Consider the following 22,617-nt stretch of genomic DNA (forward strand, 5'->3'; position numbering starts at 1 on the left):
GCAATTTTTATCAAACAGTAAGTTCTTATCCCAAAAGCTGGGATCTTTGGGTTTGTCAAAGACTAGGTTGCTATATTTGTTGACTGTTTTATCCCTTGAACCTAATCTATTCCACTGATCAACTAATCTATTCCTTAGCCAATACCAAATAGTTTTGGTAACTGCTGCTCTATAGTATAGTTTTAGATCTGGTACAGCTAAGCCACCATCATTTGATTTTTTTTTTATTAATTCCCTTGAAATTCTTGACCTTTTGTTTTTCCATATGAACTTTGTTGTTATTTTTTCTAGGTCATTAAAATAGTTTTTTGGGAGTCTGATTGGTATGAGCTAAATAAATAGATTAGTTTAGGTAATATTGTCATCTTTATTATATTTGCTCGCCCTATCCAAGAGCATTTAATATTTTTCCAATTGGTTAGATCAGACTTAATTTGTGTGAAAAGTGGTCTGTAATTTTGCTCATAAAGTTTCTGATTTTCCCTTGGCAGATAGATTCCTAAATATTTTATATTATCAGTAGTTACTTTAAATGGAATTTCTCTTTGTAACTCTGACTGTTGGATTTTGTTAGTGATATATAAGAATGCTGATGACTTATGTGGGTTTATTTTATAACCAGCAACTTTGCTAAAGTTGTGGATTATTTCTAATAATTTTTTAGCAGAATCTCTGGGGTTCTCTAAGTATACCATCATGTCATCGGCAAAGAGTGATAATTTGGCTTCCTCATTGCCTATTCTTATTCCTTTAATCTCTTTCTCAGCTCTTATTGCTATAGCTAGCGTTTCTAATACAATATTAAATAAATACTTGTGTGATAGTAGGCAACCTTGTTTCCTCAGATCTTATTAGGAATGGTTGCAGTTTGTCTCCATTACATATGATGCTTACTGATGGTTTTAAATAGATGCTGCTGATTATTTTAAGGAAAAGTCCATTTTATTCCTATACTCTCAAGTGTTTTTTAATAGGAATGGATGTTGGATTTTATCAAATGCTTTTTCTGCATCTATTGAGATGATCATATGGTTTTTGTTAATTTGGTTATTGACATGGCCAATTATATTGATAGTTTTCCTAATATTGAACCAGCCCTGCATTCCTGGTATAAATCCTACTTGATCATAGTGTATTATCTTGGAGATGATTTTCTGTAGTGTTTTTGCTAATATCTTATTTAAGATTTTAGCATCAATATTCATTAGGGAGATTGGTCTATAATTTTCTCTTCTCTCTGTTTTCAGCCTACCTGGTTTAGGTATCAGTACCATGTCTGTGTCATAGAAGGAATTTGGTAGGACTCCTTCATTCCCTATTTTATCAAATAATTTATATAGCATTGGGGCCAATTGCAGAACAGGGCTTCTTAAAAGTTTTTTCACTTCTCATCCTTCTTATGCAACCCTGGGTATATAAAACAGGTATACAAATGAAACATTTACTGATAATAAATCATAATTTCATGACCTCCACTTTCAGTTATGCAAGCCCAAGTGGGATTATGACTCGTTTAAGCTTTGCTAGTCTTAAAGTTACTTGCGAGGCCAAATTTACCTTCTTGTTTTAGAATCTTTGCTGCCTTTTAGTGCTGGTCTTAATGACAAGGTTGCATTGTGCAAAGGAAAAGGTTGCATTGTGCAAAGGAACAATTTATGATGCTCTAGTAAAGTTTCTGCCTGACACATGGAACTTTTCCATAGTGAGACCAAGATAGAAACAGAGCAATCCACCAAATCTAATAGGCAAGGTTGTTGTGCCTAAATATTGGAATAAAAAGTCTTGTCCCCTACACTAATATCAGAACAGAATGCCTGAGCTTGAAGGGAACATAGAACATTAAGAATGGGAGAGTTGTGAGATCCCAGAATTCACAATGTTGGGACCTTAAACTAAATGTTCTTCCTTTATAGCCTACAAAAGCTAGGCTCAAAGGCCCTCATTTGTAGTATTCTTGACCAAACAGAAGTTAAGGGAAATAGAACACTATGTGGAACTGAAGTCTGATTTTCAAGCCCAAAGGTGCTTATTCTTCCAGCAGCAGCTCCCTGGTTGTTAACACTAGTTAATTAACAGTCCTGTATGGGACAACAGAAAAACCAGTGAATTTGAGATAGAGGATGTGGATTTGGATCTTGTCTCTGCTTACCATTTGTGTGACCTTGGCCAAATGACAAGCTCTGGACTTCAGGTTCTTCATCTTTAGAGTGAGGCTGGACTGACTACATGATCTTTATGGTCCCTTTTTAGTCGTGTTCTCTTAGTGGTGGCATAGGCAACATTTGAGTCGAGTTTTAATATGGGAGGTGGAAAGGAAGTATTGAGGGGAGTTTACAACTTTGACGTTTCATGATCTTGATTCCAGTGATCCAAGAGAAAAAGAAACGGAATCAACATTTTCTTCCATTTATTCACATAGAGAAATAAGAATTGCTATAAATCATAACATTGCCTTCAATACAAATAAATAGCTCTGGTTTCTAAAGGAAACAGCTCTATATAATTCAAAGTCAAATATTCTCAAAATTCCTATTAAAAATAGAAGACTGGTTTGCACTAAATAAGTCCTACTTCATCCCAAACCTGCTGGGGATACCATCTATAAGACAATGGCCAAGCAAGCTCTCCCATCTTTCTGAATGGGAAAAGGTTATCACTTGCACCAAAGAGATGTCTTTACTTAATTGCCAATATGTGCTACCTAAAGATAGCTCAAGAGAGATACTTAACCAAGAACCAACTAATAAACAACCCCCTTTCCCTCAACTACAAAAGATTTCTCTAAATCCAATACTTCTTGAAACTATACCATGATGCAGTGAAATTGCCAAGAAGCTTCATTTCTGATATTCAACAAATATAAGGAGGCTCATATTGCTTTAGAGAAAGAGCATGCTTTATTATAAAGAAATAGAGGAAACTTCTTGACTATAAATTTAGGTATCACCCAGTATAAATGAATGACCTGGAGGAGTGAACAAGCTACCCAAAGAAACACTTGGCCAAAATTTATCCTAAATAATTAAAATAGTTTTGGCAGAGACACCATCCCCACTGGCTTCATGGTTATTTTCACCTTTCTTTTTTCATAAGGGCTTTTCAAAGTCTAATAAAATAGAAAACAAAAAGGTGGTTTATTATGAAAATTAAGCATATTTGTCAGAAAACAGGGTGACTTAAAAAGAGATCTTTTTTAATCAAACAAAAAACACTTCAACCTGGATTATAGGCCACATTCTAGGTTTACAGGAAAAAGTACAGCTTATTCAGATCAACAGTAAATTTTAACAGTCATATAGCACTTCTTATCAAAGGAAATCTCTAAATTACTAGGCCAATGACTGAAATAATACCTATTATACAAAGTCCTTGCTTCTATTCCCTCCACTTTCCCTACTTCCCTTCTCCCATAACAAAGCTCAATCTCTGCTACTGAATTAAGAGTGACAGATTAGGAAAGAGAGTGTCTTGACAGGACTAGTTTAGCTTTCACATTTGCTAAAAGAGTTATTTCATTTTACTGCTCACAAAAGTGGCCAAAATGTAGTTCTGAAAAAAGGCATTCTCATGCTATAAAACTGCCTTGGCAGACTTGTAATTTCTATAAGTTTCTCATTAATACTCTTATAGGTTTACTAGTTCATTGGGCTAAATATTTTTTAAAAGATGCATCCTTAGCTTGACAAAAGTTTTTCAAGACTGAATTGTCTTGGTGAAATAAAAAACAACAACAACAACAAAAATCAATGGGCTCTATATATTTATCTCCTTTAAAATAGTTTTCAGACATCCATTATACCTTCCTATTTGGAATTTAAAACAAGAGAAAAGGAATGCTTAAACAGATTAAAGACCTATTCTCTTTGGCAAAAAACTTTTCTTTTTCATTTCTTATTTGAGGCATTTCCACACAGTAAAACTTTGGGGACACCTCTGAACACAATTGAAAAACAGAATAACAAAAGTAGTCTCTGGTCACCTTCTCCCACCAGGTCTGGCGGCTGCCCTTAGATTTTGAAGACATTTAGGCAAAGCAGAATACACAATTTTCTACCCCATTCATTCCTACTTCTTTAGAAAATGACCACTTTGACAAATTTAATTTTCTCGGTTAAAACAATCAGCTTCTCTTTGTGTGATATATTGAATAACATTTCTGGACTCACAAAATGCAAACAGCTCAGTCAACTAGAGTATCCCTGTGTTAAAGTCAGAGCTCTGGATGCAATCCAATTTATTCTGGATGGTGTTCAATTCTATACATACTTTGGGCAAGGAATAGCCATAAGAAAAGTTTAAAATGCCATGTTACAAAACTCTAACGTTGTGATTGTGCTCTTGGATAGTACCATTTAAATCTACAAAGTACAAAGGCAGAGATTTTAGGTGTATAAAGCAGTTTTCTTGGCTGCTACAGCTCTTCCCAATTATCATCTTCGAGACTTCCAAGCAGTTCGGGAGTAAGGACTAGTCCTTTTTTTATCTGGTGGTTTAAAGTAGGAATAGACAGGAGCTGCTGAGTACTCAGCATCAGGGTTTTCGGCCATCATTTTCAGCTTGGCTTCAATGGCTTTTATTTTTGCACTGACACTGGAAAAAGAAGAGCAAAGAGTTCGTGAGTCAGTGATGGAATGATATTCTATATGATATAGAATTATTATTTCTATAATACTGAAAGCTTATAAAGTGCTTTTATCACAAAAGATTTTTAGTATTCCCACTTGACAGATGTCAAAAACTAAGGCTAAGAGAGGTAAAGTGATTTTCCCAGAGTCAGACAGACAGACAGAGGGGGAAGTATGGTGTAGTTAATAGAGAACTGACTTCAGAACCAAGAAAACCTGGATTCAATCCTACTTCTTATACACACTAGCTAAATGTACCCTACAATAGGTCCCAGGCCAAGCCCCATTTGGTTGGGTCCTAACTGACTGAATAAATGTACATAGCAATTATTTTTATTTGGCCAGAAATAAAAGAGTTTTCTCCTTCCAGATTTAACTATTTACTTAATTTTTTGGACCAGGTGAAGGAGGCCATTCTTTGCCTCAATTGCTACCTAGTTGTAAATCTCTGAATGGATGGGGCCTCAGTCAAACTGAGACCTGTTGAAGACTTTAGCTTGAAAAGGCCAAGACCATCTCCAGTTGTCTTAATCTATATCTGGCCACTGGACCCAGATGGCTCTGGAGGGGAAAGTGAGGCAGGTAACTTTGAACAGTTCTCCCTCATTTAAATCCAATTCAATTGCATGTTATGTCATCACCTCCCTGATGTCATAATTATCTTTGAGAAGGAGGACAAAGAGCTGCACCCTCTACAAGTCACTTAATCCTCCAGTGATTAAACAGGGGAACTTCTTCCTCAAAGAGAGCTCTCCATAAGTAAGATCACAGCTTCAGTTCCTAGCCCTAAGCAGATACCAAGTGTCAGAGCTGAAGCCTCAACTCAGGTTTTGGAACTACAAGGCCAGTCTTCTTTTCACTTTACTCTTGCTTTTGCTATCTGAAAAAAGAGCTCAAATCTTGCTGCTTCCACTCAATGGAGAGTAAAGCACATGTACAGAGGATAGCATTGAATCTGAAATTCACAGACTGGGATGGAATCCTAGTTTGGACATTTACTAGTTTCATAACCAAGAATTACTCATTTATTTGGTCTAGGTTTCAATTTTTTTTCTCTATGAAACAGGGATAATAATAATCTCTCTCTGACCTACCTCTTAATGTTGTTGTGAGGAAACCCCTTTGTAAACTTCAAGTGCTATGGAAATGTGGTTACTTTAAGCAATGGAATCTTCAGATAGGAAGACTTCATACAGGTCTATGTAAAACTAGGTGTTATTACAGTGAATAATACTGTTTTTTGAACAGGGATAATGATACATCATGTTGCTTGACCTGGGGTCAGAAAAGAATGAAAATATGGTCAGCAGAACTTGCTATCATGAATTGATGATCAAAGATAATAACTTGATCTGATTCAGCAAAAGGAAATTGCATAACATTATCCTTTGCACCACTATCAAAATAATTTACTTAGGAAAAGATCTGATTGTTACTTCTGTACTTAAAAATCTTTAGGGACTCCCTAGTAAAATTCAAATCATTCTGCTTGGTATTCAAGCCCCCTACAATGTGGTTTCTTCTCATATTTCCAGCTTTCTCCCTCTTCTCTGTCTTTAACTAAGCATAATTCAAATGCCATAATTTCCCATTAGCTAGCAATCTTCTTTTTCCATTCACATCTTACATAAGATCTTTCATATTTTTTTTTTTGGCTAAGACAATTGGGGTTAAGTGACTTACCCAGGGTCACACAGGTAGGATGTGTTAAATGTTAAGTCTCAGGTCAGATTTGAACTCAGGGCCTCCTGACTTCAGGGCTGGCATTCTATCCATTTCACCACCTAGCTGCCCCCAGTTTCATATCTCTTTAATGAACTTATATAATATTGTACATAAGAAGATTTTATACTAATAGGTTTAGATGTGTATGAAATATATTTTACCGTAATCTTATATCTTCCTAATAGATAATAAATTTATCTAAATTTTGTCTAGCAGAATATTCTACACATAATATCTAATAAATATTTGTTGGATGAATTACTTTGTTACAGTTTTATAGTCTCTTGGTGAATCAACAAACAAAAGTACTGGAGCCCTTTCAGAGAATTTCTAATTCATTTTCTCATCTTCCCAGGTGCCTGGCCACTTTATCTCCTCCTCTTCTTGTCAACAGATTTTTTCCTTTATAAGAAAGAGAAGAAGATTGTGTAGTGTTGACTTCTTGCAGTCTGTGGATTTCCTTTCAAGTCTGGAGTCCTGTTTCCCTAGATTCGACAAGTCAAAACATCAAGCCTTATGAGGAGCCTCTCTGGGACATCTGTCATTAAGTGAGTCACTGTTTCTTCCAACCTTAAAGCTTGGGTTACATTCCTTCATTCCCACTTATTTCTCTTTCCTTTTCAAGGACCAGCTCTGATGCCACCTCCTCCAAGAAACTTTTCTCAGGTCATCTCTTCTTTCTTAAATTTGCTTAAAGTACACTTTGAGATTGAGATATTTTTTGTGTGAGCCTAGGCAAATTACAGGTGCTCTACACTTCAGATTTTTATCTGGAACCAGAGCATGATGCTATTATGCTACTTACCATAGAGTTGTAAAGAAAGTACTTTGTAAACCTTAAAGTACTTCCTAAATATGAATTATTATCTAATATTTTGCATTTAGTAGGTATTTAATACTGAACTGAATGCTCCACAAATGCCGAGTCAAAAGTAATTCCTCCTAAGAGACCAGAAAGACAATCTATTTATTGACTTTGTTGAGTTTCCAAATGAGATACAGCTCAAGACAAAAACTAAGTCTTGAGCTCAGATGAGACTTACATGGAGAAGAAACATAAAAGTTGTGAACTAAAAAAAAAAAATACACGTAACTTTGGTATTATATAAACCTATAATAAGTCTACTAAAATCCATGGGCAATTAAAGAATGACATTTCTCTAGGATTTCTGCCATTTGGATACAAATTGCAGGCAAATGATTCTCTATAAATATATATTTGGATTTAACAAGAGATAAAAGTTGATATTTCTATGTAAGAAAAAAAGTCATAAGGTAAGTACATAATTACTGAGTAAATGTGTGCAATGTATGGATGATCACAGCTTGCCCTGATATTGTTCTTTAGAGTGACAAAAGTGCTTCTCTGGAAACTCATTAAGTGGGAAATCCAGGACTCCTGACTCCTGGAACTGTTCTTTCCCTTTCCCTTTTGCTTCCTCCCTCTAAAAAAATCTAAAGGGCAAAGTAATATGACCTGGAGATTGAAAAACAGGAGAGACATAGATAAGCAGGATAGCTGAGAATAATGGGAAGATGACTGGATTCAGAATCTTGGGACAGGAGTTTGAATTCAAATTCTACTCCTTATTAAATAACTATGTGATCTTATAAATACAGTTACCCTACATGTAAAATAAAAAACTTGGACAGATAATCTGTTCCATCAAACTGTAAATTAATTCTATGATGCTTGAATGCCTCCCATTTATATAGTATTTTTATAGTTTATAATATACTTTTTTGGAATGGAGTAAGTAGCACATCCAATATTTAGGTTCAGGTTTTCTGATTCCAAGTTCAGAGTTCTTTTCAGTATCAATTCAGTTAACTCTCAAGAAATTACAGGCAAATAATTTTTTTAAAATTTGAAAAAACAAAGAAAACTACTCTTTTTAAAACTTTAAAAAAAAACCCCACTACAAATTCTAGCACTACATAAGAGATACCTAATAATATTTCAGAAATGAATTAAAACACAAAAGAAATAGTGCTGTACTTGGGGAACACGTATACTGTAGAAAAATTTTAAATCAAATAAGACTTTACTAAGCACCTATGATGTGCCAGGCATGGAATTGTGTTGGAAACAAAATATAAATTAAGATAGTCCTTGCTCTCAAGGAGCCTACATTCTACTAAGGAGGGACAAAATTACATAACATGATCTCAAATAAGTAAATGAACACATAGGGAATAAATACACATAAGATGAATACAAAATGATTTATCTTAGTGGAGAAGTGGAGAAGAGGGCATTAACAACTAGGGGAATGAGCAAAGGCTTTTGGAATGGGGGGCAGGATATTAAAAAACAAAGAAATGGGATGAGGATAAGAGCAAGTAGTCCAGAGTGAGGATTCAAGAATAATGCTGAGCTTATCAATCTAGGTTATGATACAATAGCATTGCTTCTGACAGAAAAAGAAGCGATGGGAAGAAGGGTAGTATTTAGAGAATTTTTTGACATGCTGACTTTGAGATTTCTCCAGGATTTGAAATGTTTGATAGCCAAGTACTAAAATGACAATGAAACTCAGGGGAAATTCTGGGGTTAGATATATAAACCAGGGAGTCACCAACATAGAGATGATAATGAGATCATTGTCAGGGAAAAGGTAGAGTGAGAAGCGTGGGAGGCAAAATATACAGAAACATTTGTGGGTGTGATATAGATAATGAACCAACAAAAGGATGGGAGGAAAGTCAGAAGAGTGGTACCATGAAAACCTGGAAGGAAGAGAATATTTAGGAGGAGAGGATATGCAAAAGTTTCAAATAGCTTGAGAAGGAAGAACACTGGGAAGAGATCATCATATTTAGTAATTAAGAGATCATTAAGAACATTGGAAAGAACAATTTCAGCCAAAAAAAAAAAAAAAGTCTGAAACCAGACTGCAAAAGGCTGATGAGTAAATAAAAGAAGTTATGATATTTTTTTCAGTATCAATTTCAGCTAACTTTGAAGAGTTGAGAGGGGGGCAGGAGTAGGGTGAGGTATAGGACATTAAATTTTGAGGGGAGAGTAAAGTGTAGTGAATGTTTTTTTAAAGATGGGGGTGACTCTGGCATGTTTGAAAGTAGGAGGGATGGAACCAGTAGACAGAAGCTGAATATTTAGGGGGATAGTGTGATTGGAGTTATAGTCCATTAGAGAAGGGGGTTGGGCCTAGGCAAAGAAAAGGGGCTTTTCTTTTCCAGAACTGAGGAGCAAGAAGGAGAGACCAGAAGATGATGTCTAGGGGTTTGGAGATGCAGATAAGGGGATGAAAGGCTTTTGTGGAATAGATTCAGTTTTCTCAATAAAATAAGAAGAAAACTCCTCAGCTGCAAACAGGTAAGGAGAAGGGAAGTTAAGAGAAGTCTGAGGAGAGAAAAGGCTTAGAAAAGCTTTTGTAGGAAGAAAAAATAGGGAAGCAATTAGAAAGGAATAAATGGATTAACTTGCTTAAAGGCCCAGTTAAAATTTGATAAAAAAATATTTATAATGTACCTGGTCATCATGGTTGTGTGGCTTTCTTCAGTTCTAATTAACAGCATGTGTGTAGGAATAAAAACAATGGAAGGTAGGAGGAAGTCAGGAATAAGGTCTGACAAGGGATGAAAAGTGATGGATCAAGGGTTGAGGAATTTCAGAATGGAGGACAGTACAGCATCAGACTAGCTAACTATAGGGTCAAAGCTGGAAAATAGGGAAGTGGAAGTAGAGCAGGGGTAATGGCCTGAAAAATTACTGGGGGGTGATTTTATGATAGGTTTTAAGAAAGAATGTGGAGTCAAAATGTTAAGTTAACAGGAAGTTACTCAAGCTTCTTGAGCAGAAGTGATCTTCACCCAGTCCTTTATCATGGGATTATCAATTTTATTTCTATGTAGATGGATTGAGAGGGGAAGGAATAGACAACAAGGAGACCAATATGGACATCGCTATGTTTACTGAACAGTTATTAATATGGACAAGAGGAAACAAATCCTTTTTCTTTGATAAGGCAGAAAGTTTCCTTTGTCACAAAGCCCCAGCACAACAACAATAAAGATAGACTACAACATGGGAGGGCATTTTGTAAGACTCTGAAGTATAAAGCCTTACCTTAAATTGGACTGAGTCGGTTCAGTGCTTGATGATGGCTCAAGACTGATTGGAAGGATTTTGTCATTCTTATTATGATCATACCTCTGAAACAAAGGAAAAAAAGGAATTAAATCATTTGGGCAATGATTAGCCTATAACACTAATTAGCATTTATGTAGTACTTCAAGATTTGCAAAACACTTTGAACATATTATTTCATTTAAGATTCACAACAACTTTTTGAGGTATGTGCTATAATTAACCTATTTTATTGGTGAGGAAACTGAAGCTGAAGGAATAAATCACGTGTCCAGAGGGACACAGCTAGTGTCTGAAGTAGGACTTGAACTCAAGTCCTCCTGACTCCAAGTCCAACAATTTAATATGCCCACCTTGTTGTCTTTAATTTGAAGCCTAAAAAAACTAAGACATTCTCAGCCCATACACTCTCAAACTTAAAATTCTTTCACATTTTGATTTAAGTGCAAAACAATACAGTGCTGTGGCTCTAAACTTTTAAGTCTGGAAACAATATGGCAAGCCAATTTTGATACAGGCTCTCTTCTTTGGATAGGAAGTTTTAGTTTCAATTTCATACATGACACAAAACCAATATGGGCATCTCTTGTATTATTCTATACTTAAATCTAATTTCACTGTTTCAACTTTAATACTGCTACACCTGGATTCTCTCCATATTCACTTTGTCTATTCACAACTCACCTCAAAATCATGGTCAGAAATGTTACGCTTGGAATTCTACCTATGTTTGCTGAATCCTGCAAGTCTCCACTGGTCTGAGGTGTGTGGAGAGGAACAGGAAAGTAGGCCTGTAGTTATTGATCTAGAAAAAGTTCTATGGTAAAAGAGAAATCAGACTGTCAGAGTTGAAAAGGACTTAAAATAGAGAGCTAGAAGGGACCCTAGAATATTACAACAGGAAGAGACCTTAGAACATACATTGTTACAGCTGTTAGGGATCTTATGACAAAGAATACTGGAACACAATATGAGCTCTTGGAAAGAATTTCAGAATATTGCATATTTAGTGCTGAAGGGTTCTTAAGAGGTCATGGAGTCTCAATTCTGCAATTTCTTTGACCAGCACTTACAGAGTCTGTTACCTAGAGTAGGTGCTTAATAATGCTTTACTGAATTGAATTTTTACAGCTCAGGAAACCAAGGTTCAGATTTTATGAAAGGAAACCAAGGGAAATTTGCTATCTGAGGGATTCCTATGTGAGAATAAGTAAAGTTTTTCCATGAATCGTAAACAGCATGTATATAGTAGACAGCATGCTGGACTCAGGAGTCAGAAATACCTGATTTAAATCTGACCTTTGACATGTATGTGGACTTTTGTAAATGCGGGTAATTCCCTTAACCTTTCTGGGCCTCAATTTTCTCATCTATATAATAAGGCCATTGCACTAAATGGCCTCTTTGGTTCTTTTCAGCTCTAAGTCTATAATCCTAAAATGTGAAATGGTAAATTAGAGTCCCTGGAGCTTTTTATTGTAGGGAGAAACAATGCAGAAAAAAAAACAAACAATGTTATAATGCATAATCTCAAGTGAAAAAGAAAAAGGACTATTTCCCTTCTTTGCATTTTTCAACAAGATGAAGATCGTAGACATTAGTCACTCATTAATCAAATGTGCTCTAGTTTTTCTTTGAGAAAAAACGGCACCCATTGATTTTCCTATGTTTTTTCTATTCCTTGAAGATAAGAGTAATCCTTCACAGAAAAAGAGATGGGCCAGTCATGTAATGAGACCGAGGGGTAAACAGATAGACATCCTGAATCTGTACTGCTAGGAAGAATCAAAAGGACAAGAAGGTTAATTCTGTATGAAGATTTACAAGAAGACAAGGACGAGATTTGCATGACTCATCTGAACCCAAAGAGGGGGTTCAGATATGTAACAAAATAAATGTTTTTTCAATGAGAACATACCATGATGAAATTGTGATGTAATTAAATTTTTGCTCCTAAAAAGGTACATGTTGGATTTTATGAAAGCTAAAAACATTCCAAATGTCCAAATTCATTTTTCAGCAAAAAACTCTTAAATTAATACTTGGTTAATTTGGTTTCCTGAGTAATATGGGTAGTTTTGTTTATAGTTGAGCTTTGAGAGTAAGGAAGATGATTAAGTTTTTGATGAATCAGTTAATAAATCATTTATTCAACAAACACCTGTTATATACTTACTCTGTGCAAAACACTGTACCAAGTAATGGAAGAAAAACAGAGAAAAGTCGTAACAGCTTAACTTCTATCATACTTTGTATTTTACATAGCTTTGTCTTTATAACAACTGGTAAGGCTAGTAACTTTTATTATGCTATCTGCATTTAACTGATGAGTAAATAGAACTTGAAAAAATTCAGTGAAACATTAAATTAATTGTGAAGCAATTAAGAATGGTCACACTCAGACTTGAAGTTAGGGTGTTCTGATTTCAAACCCAAGTTCTATCTATCTTATGACGCTGAGGTCAGAAATTGATCTCAAGGAAATTTCAATCTAGCAGGTTTTCAGAATAAACAAATACCTTCAAATTATAGAACCACAGATCTATATAATGATTTAGACTAACAATATTATATAGTAGTTGTCAACAGTAATATCTCTGAAAGTACTATTGCATAGTCTTAGGGATCCTTTCTTGTACTACCTCTGTTCTAGCTAACTCCAAAAGAAACTGTGGCCTTAATGGCTACAGATCAATCTTTGGTTTTAGTCTTCCTAGATTATAATCCCTAAAACTCAATCAGGAGACTTCTAACACTCAGATTTTATGAAAGGAGCATATATATATGCTCTAGTTGTCCTGGCATGATAGCACCAGAACGTGAAAAAGTATTGGACTTGGAGTCATAAGACTTAAACTTTGAATTCTGACTCTGACAGCTGCTAGTTATGTGATGCTAGGTATCTTGTATCCAGGAAGACCTGGGGCTAAGTCTTACCTTTGACCAGTACAGGCCGTGAGATCATGGGCAAATTACTTATTAGTGCTCCAAGATATTCATCAGTGGAGGGTTTTCGCTAAATGGACCTTTCCACATCAATAACATCACAAGTCTGGACCAAAAACAAATTAAAAAACATGCAGGGCACTGTGGTAGGGATACATATACAAAAAACAAAAACAAAAACAACAACAAAAAAAGAAAATCTCTGCCCTCAAGGCATTAAAATTCTATAAGAAGGCGGCCAGAATGCACACACAAATAAGTAAATATAAAATATAATAAAAGTAATTTCAGGGTAGGGAGAGAAAGCACAAATGCATAATCAGGAAATGCTTCATGTAGGAGATGGCCCTAAAGCTGAACCTGAAGGGAGGGAGCTGGTCCAAGAAATAGAAGTGATGATAACCATTAGGGTACTGCAGGCAGGGAGATAGTTTTGTGCTAAAGCACAAAGATAAGAGATGAAATGTTGTTTAGAGGAAACATTAAGGAAGTCAGCATGGCTGAAATACAAAGTATGTGACATAAAGTAATATAAAATCAGTCTAGAAGGATAGGTTAGAGCCATACTGTAAAAAGTTTTAAATGTCAAACAGAGAAGTTTATACTTTAGTATAAAGTTAAAATGGAGTCGATGAAGTTTTTTGAATAGGAAAGTGAAATGATCATACTCGTTACCTTCAGTTTTTCCATAGATAAAATGGGGCTAACAATGCTAACATGTTTTAGAAATGAGCTGTTATTATAAAGTGCCTTCTTCAACTTATCCTTATGTATAAGTATAGTAAATATCATTATACTTATTTAATAGATGAGGGAACCAAGGCTCTGAGATGTGAAATGACTGGATCATGGCAAAAAAGTGTCTGAAATGTAATCTGAACCAGTATCTCCTGAGTCCAAGTCTAGTAGTCAGTCAAAAGAATTCTTTAGGTGTTTTCTGTGTGCCAGATACTGTGCTAAGCACTGGAAATATAAATACAAGCAGAGAGAAAACAGTCCTCGCCCTCCAAGAGCTTACATTCTAACATCGAGGACAACAGCTTAAGGAAAAAGTTAATCATGGAAACCAGAGTCATTCCTAAAGAAGAATGACTGCTTGGGCATTTTCTTTATCTGCCACAATAACTGGTTGGTCTTGCATGGCAAAAGCTGCTGCTGTCAAAGTATTTGACCATTGTTTTTCAGCCTCTTACATCTGAGATGCTTTTATTTTTATGTTTCTATTGATTGGGATTCACCTTGACTTGGGCATGTGCCCACCGTACCACCAGCTTCTTAGATAGGGCCAGCTTGCCATTGAGACACTGGATTGCTTGCTCTGCTTCCTACACAGGAAAAAGACCCATGTTAGTAAACAAAGTAAATATAGGTTGGGTTAGATCTATTAATACAGGGTGCTTTCAATTTGGGGAGCTATGCTTTTAACAAGCAACTGACCAATGGGAAAGTGATACAGTGGAGAGAATACTGAGCTGGGATTCAGGGAACCTGGGTTCTAGTCCAGACTCTGCTGCTAACTTCCTTTGTGACCAAAGGCAAGTCATCCCTTTCCCTTCCCTCCCCTCCTTCCCCTCAGGTTTCAGTTTCCCCATTTGTAAAATGAAGGAATAGAATTAAGTTTCTAAAATTCTTTTAAGCAGTAATATTCTACATTCTAAGGATCCTTTCAGCACTGAAGATCTAGGCTTCAAGACTGCATCAAAAAACAAAAACAAAAAGTGGTCTTGCCATGCAGTTTTATCATGAGGACCGTCATAGACTATAGGCCCCTCGGGGGGCAGGGAACTCTCATGGAGCTGGATCCATACTTTGCATTCACTGTAGCCTTGCTTTCAGATGCTGTGGGAGTCAAGGAAACTCTGGGCAGGAAAAAGCAGGAGTCAGTCAAGGAGACTAAGCAAGAAGGTGGTTGTGTGAGTCAATCTTTGCACCTGGTTTTCTGAAACAAATACTTTCAACTAATGAAAACACCCTTCCTTTTCAAGGAGCAAAAAAGTTGAAAGGAATTCCTGAACCTGAATATTAGCTGGCCTAGGTCACCCCCAGGAAACCTGGCCCTATGTTCCTGCACTACCAAACATCCTTGCCCAATCTGTGCTGACCAAGTTAAGATCTAAAGGGCAATCAGCCAAGTGTCTATTTCATGTATGTACTGGGGATGAAAAAGCCATTGAGTGAAGGGAAACTACTAAGAGAGACTGTGATAGAGCATCAGAAGAGTTTTTCTGTTTATGCCCCAGTTTTACCTTCCAGTATATGAAGTAACCTCTATCATTTGGAATTGGCTAATATTACTCTATTTTGCCTCATCATATTGTACCCATAGCTAGATGGAGAACCAAGGGAAACTGTATTTTTCATTTCTAATTCATAATGTGAATGGTCACAGTGCTTTGCCCATTTCTCATACTATTGTGCAAGATCTTTGAGCGGTGGTAGAGGCATACCGTTTTGAAAATAAGTATACAAATAATGCTTTCAATTATCACTGATATGTAAGTAGTTCCTTATTTACTATTTCATTTTATGGCTCTAAGTAGTAGTAAAAAGTAGTCAAAAATGGGTATTACCTTTATTTTATAGCTGAAGAAACTGAGGGGCAAGGAGAAGAAGGGCCATGATCCAGGTCATGTGACTAAAGTGATGAATCACAGAATGAATGATTGGAACATCTCTGGAGATCTAGCCTTCATTTTACACAAGGTGAAACACTCCTGAGAAAGGGATGATGACTTGCCCACAGTCTTGAGATCTTACCTGGTTTTCAGATTTCCAGGTCAGAACTCTTTCCACTATACCATACTATCAATAAGTCATGCAGTACGTCCTCTGAACAGTGAGACAGTGCTCTCTCCAGCTTCCTTGATAAAATAGTAGCCATTTTCAGTGATTCTGAATCAAAGAAAGTACCCATCATTCTAATATCTGGGAAAAGTCAAGAAAAGACCTAGAATACATTCTTTTTTAGGAATACCTGCTAAAAGATAATTTTTAAAAGTTCACTTCACTCAAAAAATTACTTAGCAAAGTTGCTTGTGCAGCAATACTGTATTGTGTAATGTTTCTATTTGTAAATTTCATCATCAAAGCTAGTCCTCTCAAAGGAGTGATGATTTAACATAAGAGAAAAAAAGCATCCTGGCTAAAATTAAGATTGTTTGTTGCTCTTCACATACTCACATTTGTGCATGTTCCTAGAAGATTTGGGGGTAAGGAATGTATCAACCAATCATAATAAAATAAAGTTTATGGATGACCCTTCCCATAGAGCTCCAATAACTCAAGGCCCAAAAGCAAAACTGGCTTTGCTGGCCAGACCCTGAAAAGATGAGCAAACTGCCTTAACACTGGAAAAGTCAATTTTATGCCAAATACTAACAACCTCTTTTATTCAATAGCCCAACTGGAAAACAGGTCAATAGCTCAAACTTTGGGCCTAAAATATGTCTCTGTAAGAAGTCAATGAATTAGTTTCAAAACTGCACTGGAGAGACAGCACAGGTACCTGTTTGGTTTCAAAGTTGACAAAACAGTACCCTCGGGGCTGTCCTTCCAAAGCACCAGATTTGTGGAAAAGAAAGTCAAACTGCTTTACTTTGCCAAATTTCTGAAGAAGTTTGAGGAGGTGGTACCTGTTAAAAGAACAATAATAGTCAGGGATAACATGCAAAGAACATGCCACATTTGGTTAGCTACTTATTATGAAATGGGAACGGCCAAAGGGGTTGAGAGGAAAATCATTTGCTTCATAGATACTCAATTCTAACAACCTTAATATATAGTGGAAGCCTATGTTTCTGTAATGCTTTTTTCAAGACAAATCTATTAAGGAAGGTGTGGGGAAACTAAGTGGCCTACACTTAGGAATCAGAAGACCTGGGTTCAAATGCTGACTCTGCCTGCCTCCTGTATGTGTGACATAGGGGAAATTACTTTTGTTTTCTGAGTCTCATATCCTCACGGAAAGACACTGATTAAACATCTATTGTGTACCAGCAACTATGCACAGTTGGGAGATACAAAGGCAGAAGTTCCAGGCCTCAAGAAGCTGTCATTTTAATGTAGGGAGACAGCTTGAATCTAAAGAAGAGAGAATGATATAAAATAAATACAAGATAGCTTGGGGAAGGGATTCACTAGAATGTGGGAAAAAGAACGCTGCATTTACAGGAAGAGTATATGGGCTAAGTTCCTGGATGTTACTATGTATATGATTGTGAGCAAACAAATTACTTTCCCTTTCCACATTTAATTTCTCATCTACAAAATGAGGGGGTCATAGAAAATGATTTCTAGTCCCTCCCTTTCTGATCTTCTTCTATTAGAATAAGGTACTGACTATAAAATCTTCTGATTTTTCTAATATTTTGTAATTCTAGTTCAAGAATTATTCTCATTTTACTCACAAGGAAACTGAGACTCAAGAGGTGTGGCTTCTATTAAGCTATGGCGCCTGAACTTGAACCCATAACTTCTGATGCTTAAATCCAGCTCTACCACACCCTTCTGACTCTTAGCATTCCATCCTGCCCAACGATGTCCTATTTTGTTTGGCAAACAAAGTTGTTTGCCTCCTTGGAATCATGACTAAAATTATTGTAGTTCTAACATAAAAAACAACCCCTCCCCCACCCGCAACAAACAGCTGTCTGGCCTGCAAGCTCCATTTGTTTTCCTTTTGGACAAGGACTCAAAAATAGTGTCGATTTATTTATTTTTAATTTCTTGGCAGCAGAGCGATATTTGTAAATAACTACAATACTACCAAGAACAAAACAAAACAAAACAACTTTGCTCCTACCCACCCCTCCTCCCCCAATCTATCCACAAACCCCTAGAAAGCTTTTCCCATCAGATAAGGGCTCTTCTAATAGTCCAACCACCATCAGTAGCATTTCCATAATAGCTTGAGTGTTATTCCCTGATGTGAATGAACACCAGGACAATGGTGAGTCCCAAACTGAGTGGCTGGCCTGGTGCAGAGCTGGGGAACAGTGCCAGTGCCTTTGAATCATCTCTGAATAATTAGCCAGAAACATGGGCTGTTGAAGAGCTGAGATCATGGAGAGCCAAAGAAGAAATTTAATCCAGACAAGGGTGTTCACCCCCAAGCTTTTGCTTGCTTCTTCTGCCCCTCACCCCTCTCTCTGGACTACTTACTCTAAGAACTGTTTGGTTTCTATAGAGCTTTTTAAGTTATTCAAACAGATGTGGCCTCAACAGGTTGCCTCGGCCAAGCTCAATTTCCACTTCCTGTCATCTGATGTCGAGGGTGAGACAAACCAACAGCTCTCCCATTTCCTTTTCCGCTGGTCTTCCTCCTGGCACCCTCCACACTATTCAAACCGAGAGTCAAGGCTCTCTCTAAACAATGCTGTCCCTGGGATACTAAAAAGGTATCAGACCACATGCTAAATCTGTTATTACTGGGAATTCTACCCCATAGGGAGCTAGTAATGTTGTCATAGCCTCATTTATGTTCATGTTTTTTTCTAGGCAAAACTCATCAAGAAAGGGTTTTTAAGTAAGGATTCCTTTGGGAAGGGTGGAAGATACAAAATGGAATTCTGTCCTTTGCATAATCTGATACTGATGGACATGAACAGCACATTTTCCTGAGTTCCCAGGGGGCAAGGAGATATAACACAGACCTACTAGCACTGGATTTCAGGCTCCAAGTAACTGCTGCTCCAAGCTACCTTTCCAGTTGAGTGCAGTGTTTTTTTTTCACATTATTCTATAATTCAGCATTCACACAGGCCACAGTCTATTCCTGGCATGGCATACCTTGTCACCTCAAACTTTGGGGACTCTTTTCTTCCTTTAATATTTAGCTCAGATGCTTCCTCCTCTATGAAGCCTTCATTTGATCCAACAGGATAGAAATGAACTTTTTCTCTTTTTTTATTTTTCCCTAGAGCATCATTTTCTTTGGATCTCTTCCTCCCATTATACTTGATTTTATGTTTTGTTTATTTGTTTTCTTCAACCTACAAGTAGATTACAAACTCCTAGGGGGACTATATCCATTTTGCCTTTGCTGGTAAGAGCCTTATGGTGACTGTACGTAGTGGGCACTTGAAAACTTTTTGCTGAATTGAACTAATATTAATCTGTCCTTTCAGAGTGCTCAAGAAAGGCAACATACCCTCCCCCCTCCCCCGTTGCTCCTGAGATTACTACCTGCTAGTGGTAGCTAAGTTCCTATGAGAAAGGAAAGGGTTATTATACACAGTAAGTATAAGTGGTGGTTTTACTCATTTTTTTTGGAAAGGCAATCTATAGTGGAGCTGGTAGATTTTATAGATGAGCTGAGCTATAAAAGCCTCCAAAATGCCTTGGCTTTCAGCTACAGTCTACACATAATACCATTCAAACTACCGCCTATCCAATAACTCTCTACTCCGTGCCAGCAGCGGTACAATGTCAGATCAAATCAGATTCTTTTTTTTGGTACATTTGTTAACTGACCCAAGGGCTACTATAGGTGGGTCATCTTTTCTTTAGTTCTGTTCTGCTTAGTAGCAGGAAGATAAGGTGACGGGCATTTCCTAGGAAACAAATTTTATTCTAATCAGAAAAAAACATGCCAAAAGATTATTCTTTGAAAATCTGTAACAAACACATTTTGCCCAAGGAGTAAGACCTTAAGAGTTCAGGAACATCTGTGAGGTCTATGTCTTTCAACTGCTCCAGGATCTTTTTCTTGTTTGATTATTTCTTGAAATTATCAGAACACTGGAACAAAAGGAATTAACTGTTTACCATTTGGCTTCCTGGAGATGGGGACTGCAAACCCTGATAGTGGACAAAGCCTGAAGAGGCTTATTCTCACATCTGCAAGCACTTCTATCTGCTGATGAAGTGGGGAGGGGGGAAGGGAAGGAGGAGAGCTCAAGAGCTCATTAGTCATCAGAAACTGGCTCCATTTAATGAACTGTGGTCATCATAGTATTTAACTCTAGAATTATAGCAGAAGATAGCCCTGCAATGCTCCCTTAGAGAAAGACTCTCTCATCCTGTGGTCATATGCATCTGCACTTCTATTGGCACTTTCTCAATGTAAAATTGTGAGATTAGATCCGAAGTTTTTGTGATATTGTACAACCTGGCTACAGTCTTATTAGCCCACACAAATTCTCACATGCTCTCTGATTCAACCAAACTGGATTCCTTGTTGATCCCAGGTATTTTTGGGCCTCTGTGCCTCTGTTCCACTCAATAACCTCCCCTTGAATCCTCTATCGAGGTTTACTGACATTTTACTGTTCTCTGAAGTCCTAACTCAAATGATACCTCCATAAAGTTTTCCTTGACTTCTTACAATGGAAGATGATTTTTCCCTCATGTGATTGATTTCATAGCACTTTGTATTCCATTTACATTCTAATTTGTCTTAAATCCATTCACAAAGATATTTTATTCTCCTTCTTATTAGAAAGGGATTGTATCTTATTTATTATATTTCCCATAGACTTTGCCTCAATATGTGGGACCAAAAAGGTTGCTAGAATTTGCTAGAAGATTGCTAGTAGGATTTCTGAGTTCAAACCCACCACATTCTGTCTGGTAACCTGGGCAAGATACAACCTCACTTAATCACATTTTCCTCACATAAAACAGAGATAATCTGTGGAATAAGAGAAGAACCTGAGGACTCTTTAAGTCAGAATATCTGGATTTAAATACATTTCTCTGGGCTTCAGTTTCCTCATATTATAATGGGCTCAAATTCCTTCATTTCCTAAAGTTCTGAAATAAAATTTCAACTGTACTAAAACTTTGGGATACCTTATATACATAAAGATACAGACACACAAGAAAATATAGCTAAATGTGCAAATGATGACAAAGTTTGGGGGAAGTTGAAGTTCAGAAACTGTATCCTCCTTCCTATTTTATTGGAGATTTGAAGGACTAAGGGTACAGAATACTGGCTACATTGTCAAACCCAGTTGTTAACAAGAAATGATTTGATAGCCAAGGAAGAGATCCTAGGATCACAGATTTAGAGTTAGATCTTAGAAACAGAGCTTAACTTTATCATTTTATAGATGAAGAAATTAAAGCTCAGAGACCCAGGGTTATACAAACACTAAGTGCTAGAGGTAAGTTTTGAATTCAGGTTTTTCTGAATCTAAGACCAAATGCTTTATCTATTATACCATAACATTCAGAATGAACAAAACACATCAACAAAGTTAAGACAAAATTATAAAAAATGCTATAGGAGGTCCTGAAATGGGTGGAAGACAACTTTTGATATTAGGCATCAAAGGTGGCTTCAGAGAGGTGGCATTTCAAAGAATTATAGTTTAAATGTTACCTCTAAGGTCATTCAGCCTTACTCAAAACTGAAGGATAAAAGTCCTCTTTTATAAGAGAGGTGTTAAACTTGGAGCCCTCAGAAATCCCTGGTATGGTCAAAAGCAGATTAAAATATAATTAGCAATGTTTAACAAAATAAATAAAAATACAATATTGCACAGATAATGTTAATCTATGGTTTTCGAAGTCAATATGCAGGCTGCAGGGAACTGTATCTGTATGGGTCTGACACCACTGTTCTACCACATCCTCTAAGTGTTCATTCAGCCATTACATGAAAGCTTCCAGGGAAAGAATGATCATTACTTAATGTGGAAGCACACTCCAATTTCAAGCAGATCTGATTATTAATGTGCTCACTGAATCCAAATCTACCGTGACTGTAATTTCTCTGCACAATGTTCATAGTTTTGAACCTTGGGGCTTAGCAAAACAACGAGACTTCCTTTTTCATATGATTTGGGTTTTAAAAGTTAAGGGCAGCATCAGTTGGAAAATGGCTGAATAAATTATGGTATATGAAAGGTGTGGAATATTATTGTTCTATAAGAAACAACCAGCAGTAAGATTTCAAAAAGGCCTGGAGAGAATTACATGAACTAATGCCAAGTGAAATGAGCAGAACCAGGAGATCATTGTACATGACAACAACAAGATTATATGATGATCAATTCTGATAGACATGACTCTTTTCAACAATGAGTTGATTGAGGCCAGTTTCAATGATCTTGTGATGAAGAGAGCCATCTGCACCCAGAGAGAAGACTGGGAACTGAGGGCAGATCACAACATAGTATTTTCAACAGTTTGCTTGCATTTTATTTTCATTCTCATTTTTTTTTTTTGATTTGATTTTTCTTGTGCAGCAAGATAACTGTATAA

General features: G+C 36.6%; 1 protein-coding gene across 2 annotated transcripts in view; it reads right to left on the minus strand.

Annotated features, from left to right (window-relative positions):
- Positions 1-2,390: 2,390 nt before the first annotated feature.
- Positions 2,391-22,617, minus strand: part of RBM18 (RNA binding motif protein 18) — a 32,724-nt gene continuing 12,497 nt past the window's right edge. The window contains exons 3-7 of one of the 2 annotated variants that reach the window (XR_004232238.1): positions 16,913-17,039; positions 14,646-14,732; positions 10,441-10,526; positions 5,720-5,900; positions 4,488-4,590 (exon numbers count right to left, since the gene is read on the minus strand). Coding sequence is in view for 1 of the 2 variants with exons in the window: in XM_003757097.3 (XP_003757145.1) it covers positions 4,431-4,590; positions 10,441-10,526; positions 14,646-14,732; positions 16,913-17,039 (460 nt within the window). In the remaining variant the exon portion in view is untranslated. Of the gene's footprint in view, positions 4,591-5,719; positions 5,901-10,440; positions 10,527-14,645; positions 14,733-16,912; positions 17,040-22,617 lie in introns of both variants that reach the window. The other variant, XM_003757097.3, reaches the window with a different exon arrangement.

The sequence above is a fragment of the Sarcophilus harrisii genome, chromosome 2 (assembly GCF_902635505.1).
Source record: "Sarcophilus harrisii chromosome 2, mSarHar1.11, whole genome shotgun sequence".
Lineage (NCBI taxonomy): Eukaryota > Metazoa > Chordata > Mammalia > Dasyuromorphia > Dasyuridae > Sarcophilus > Sarcophilus harrisii.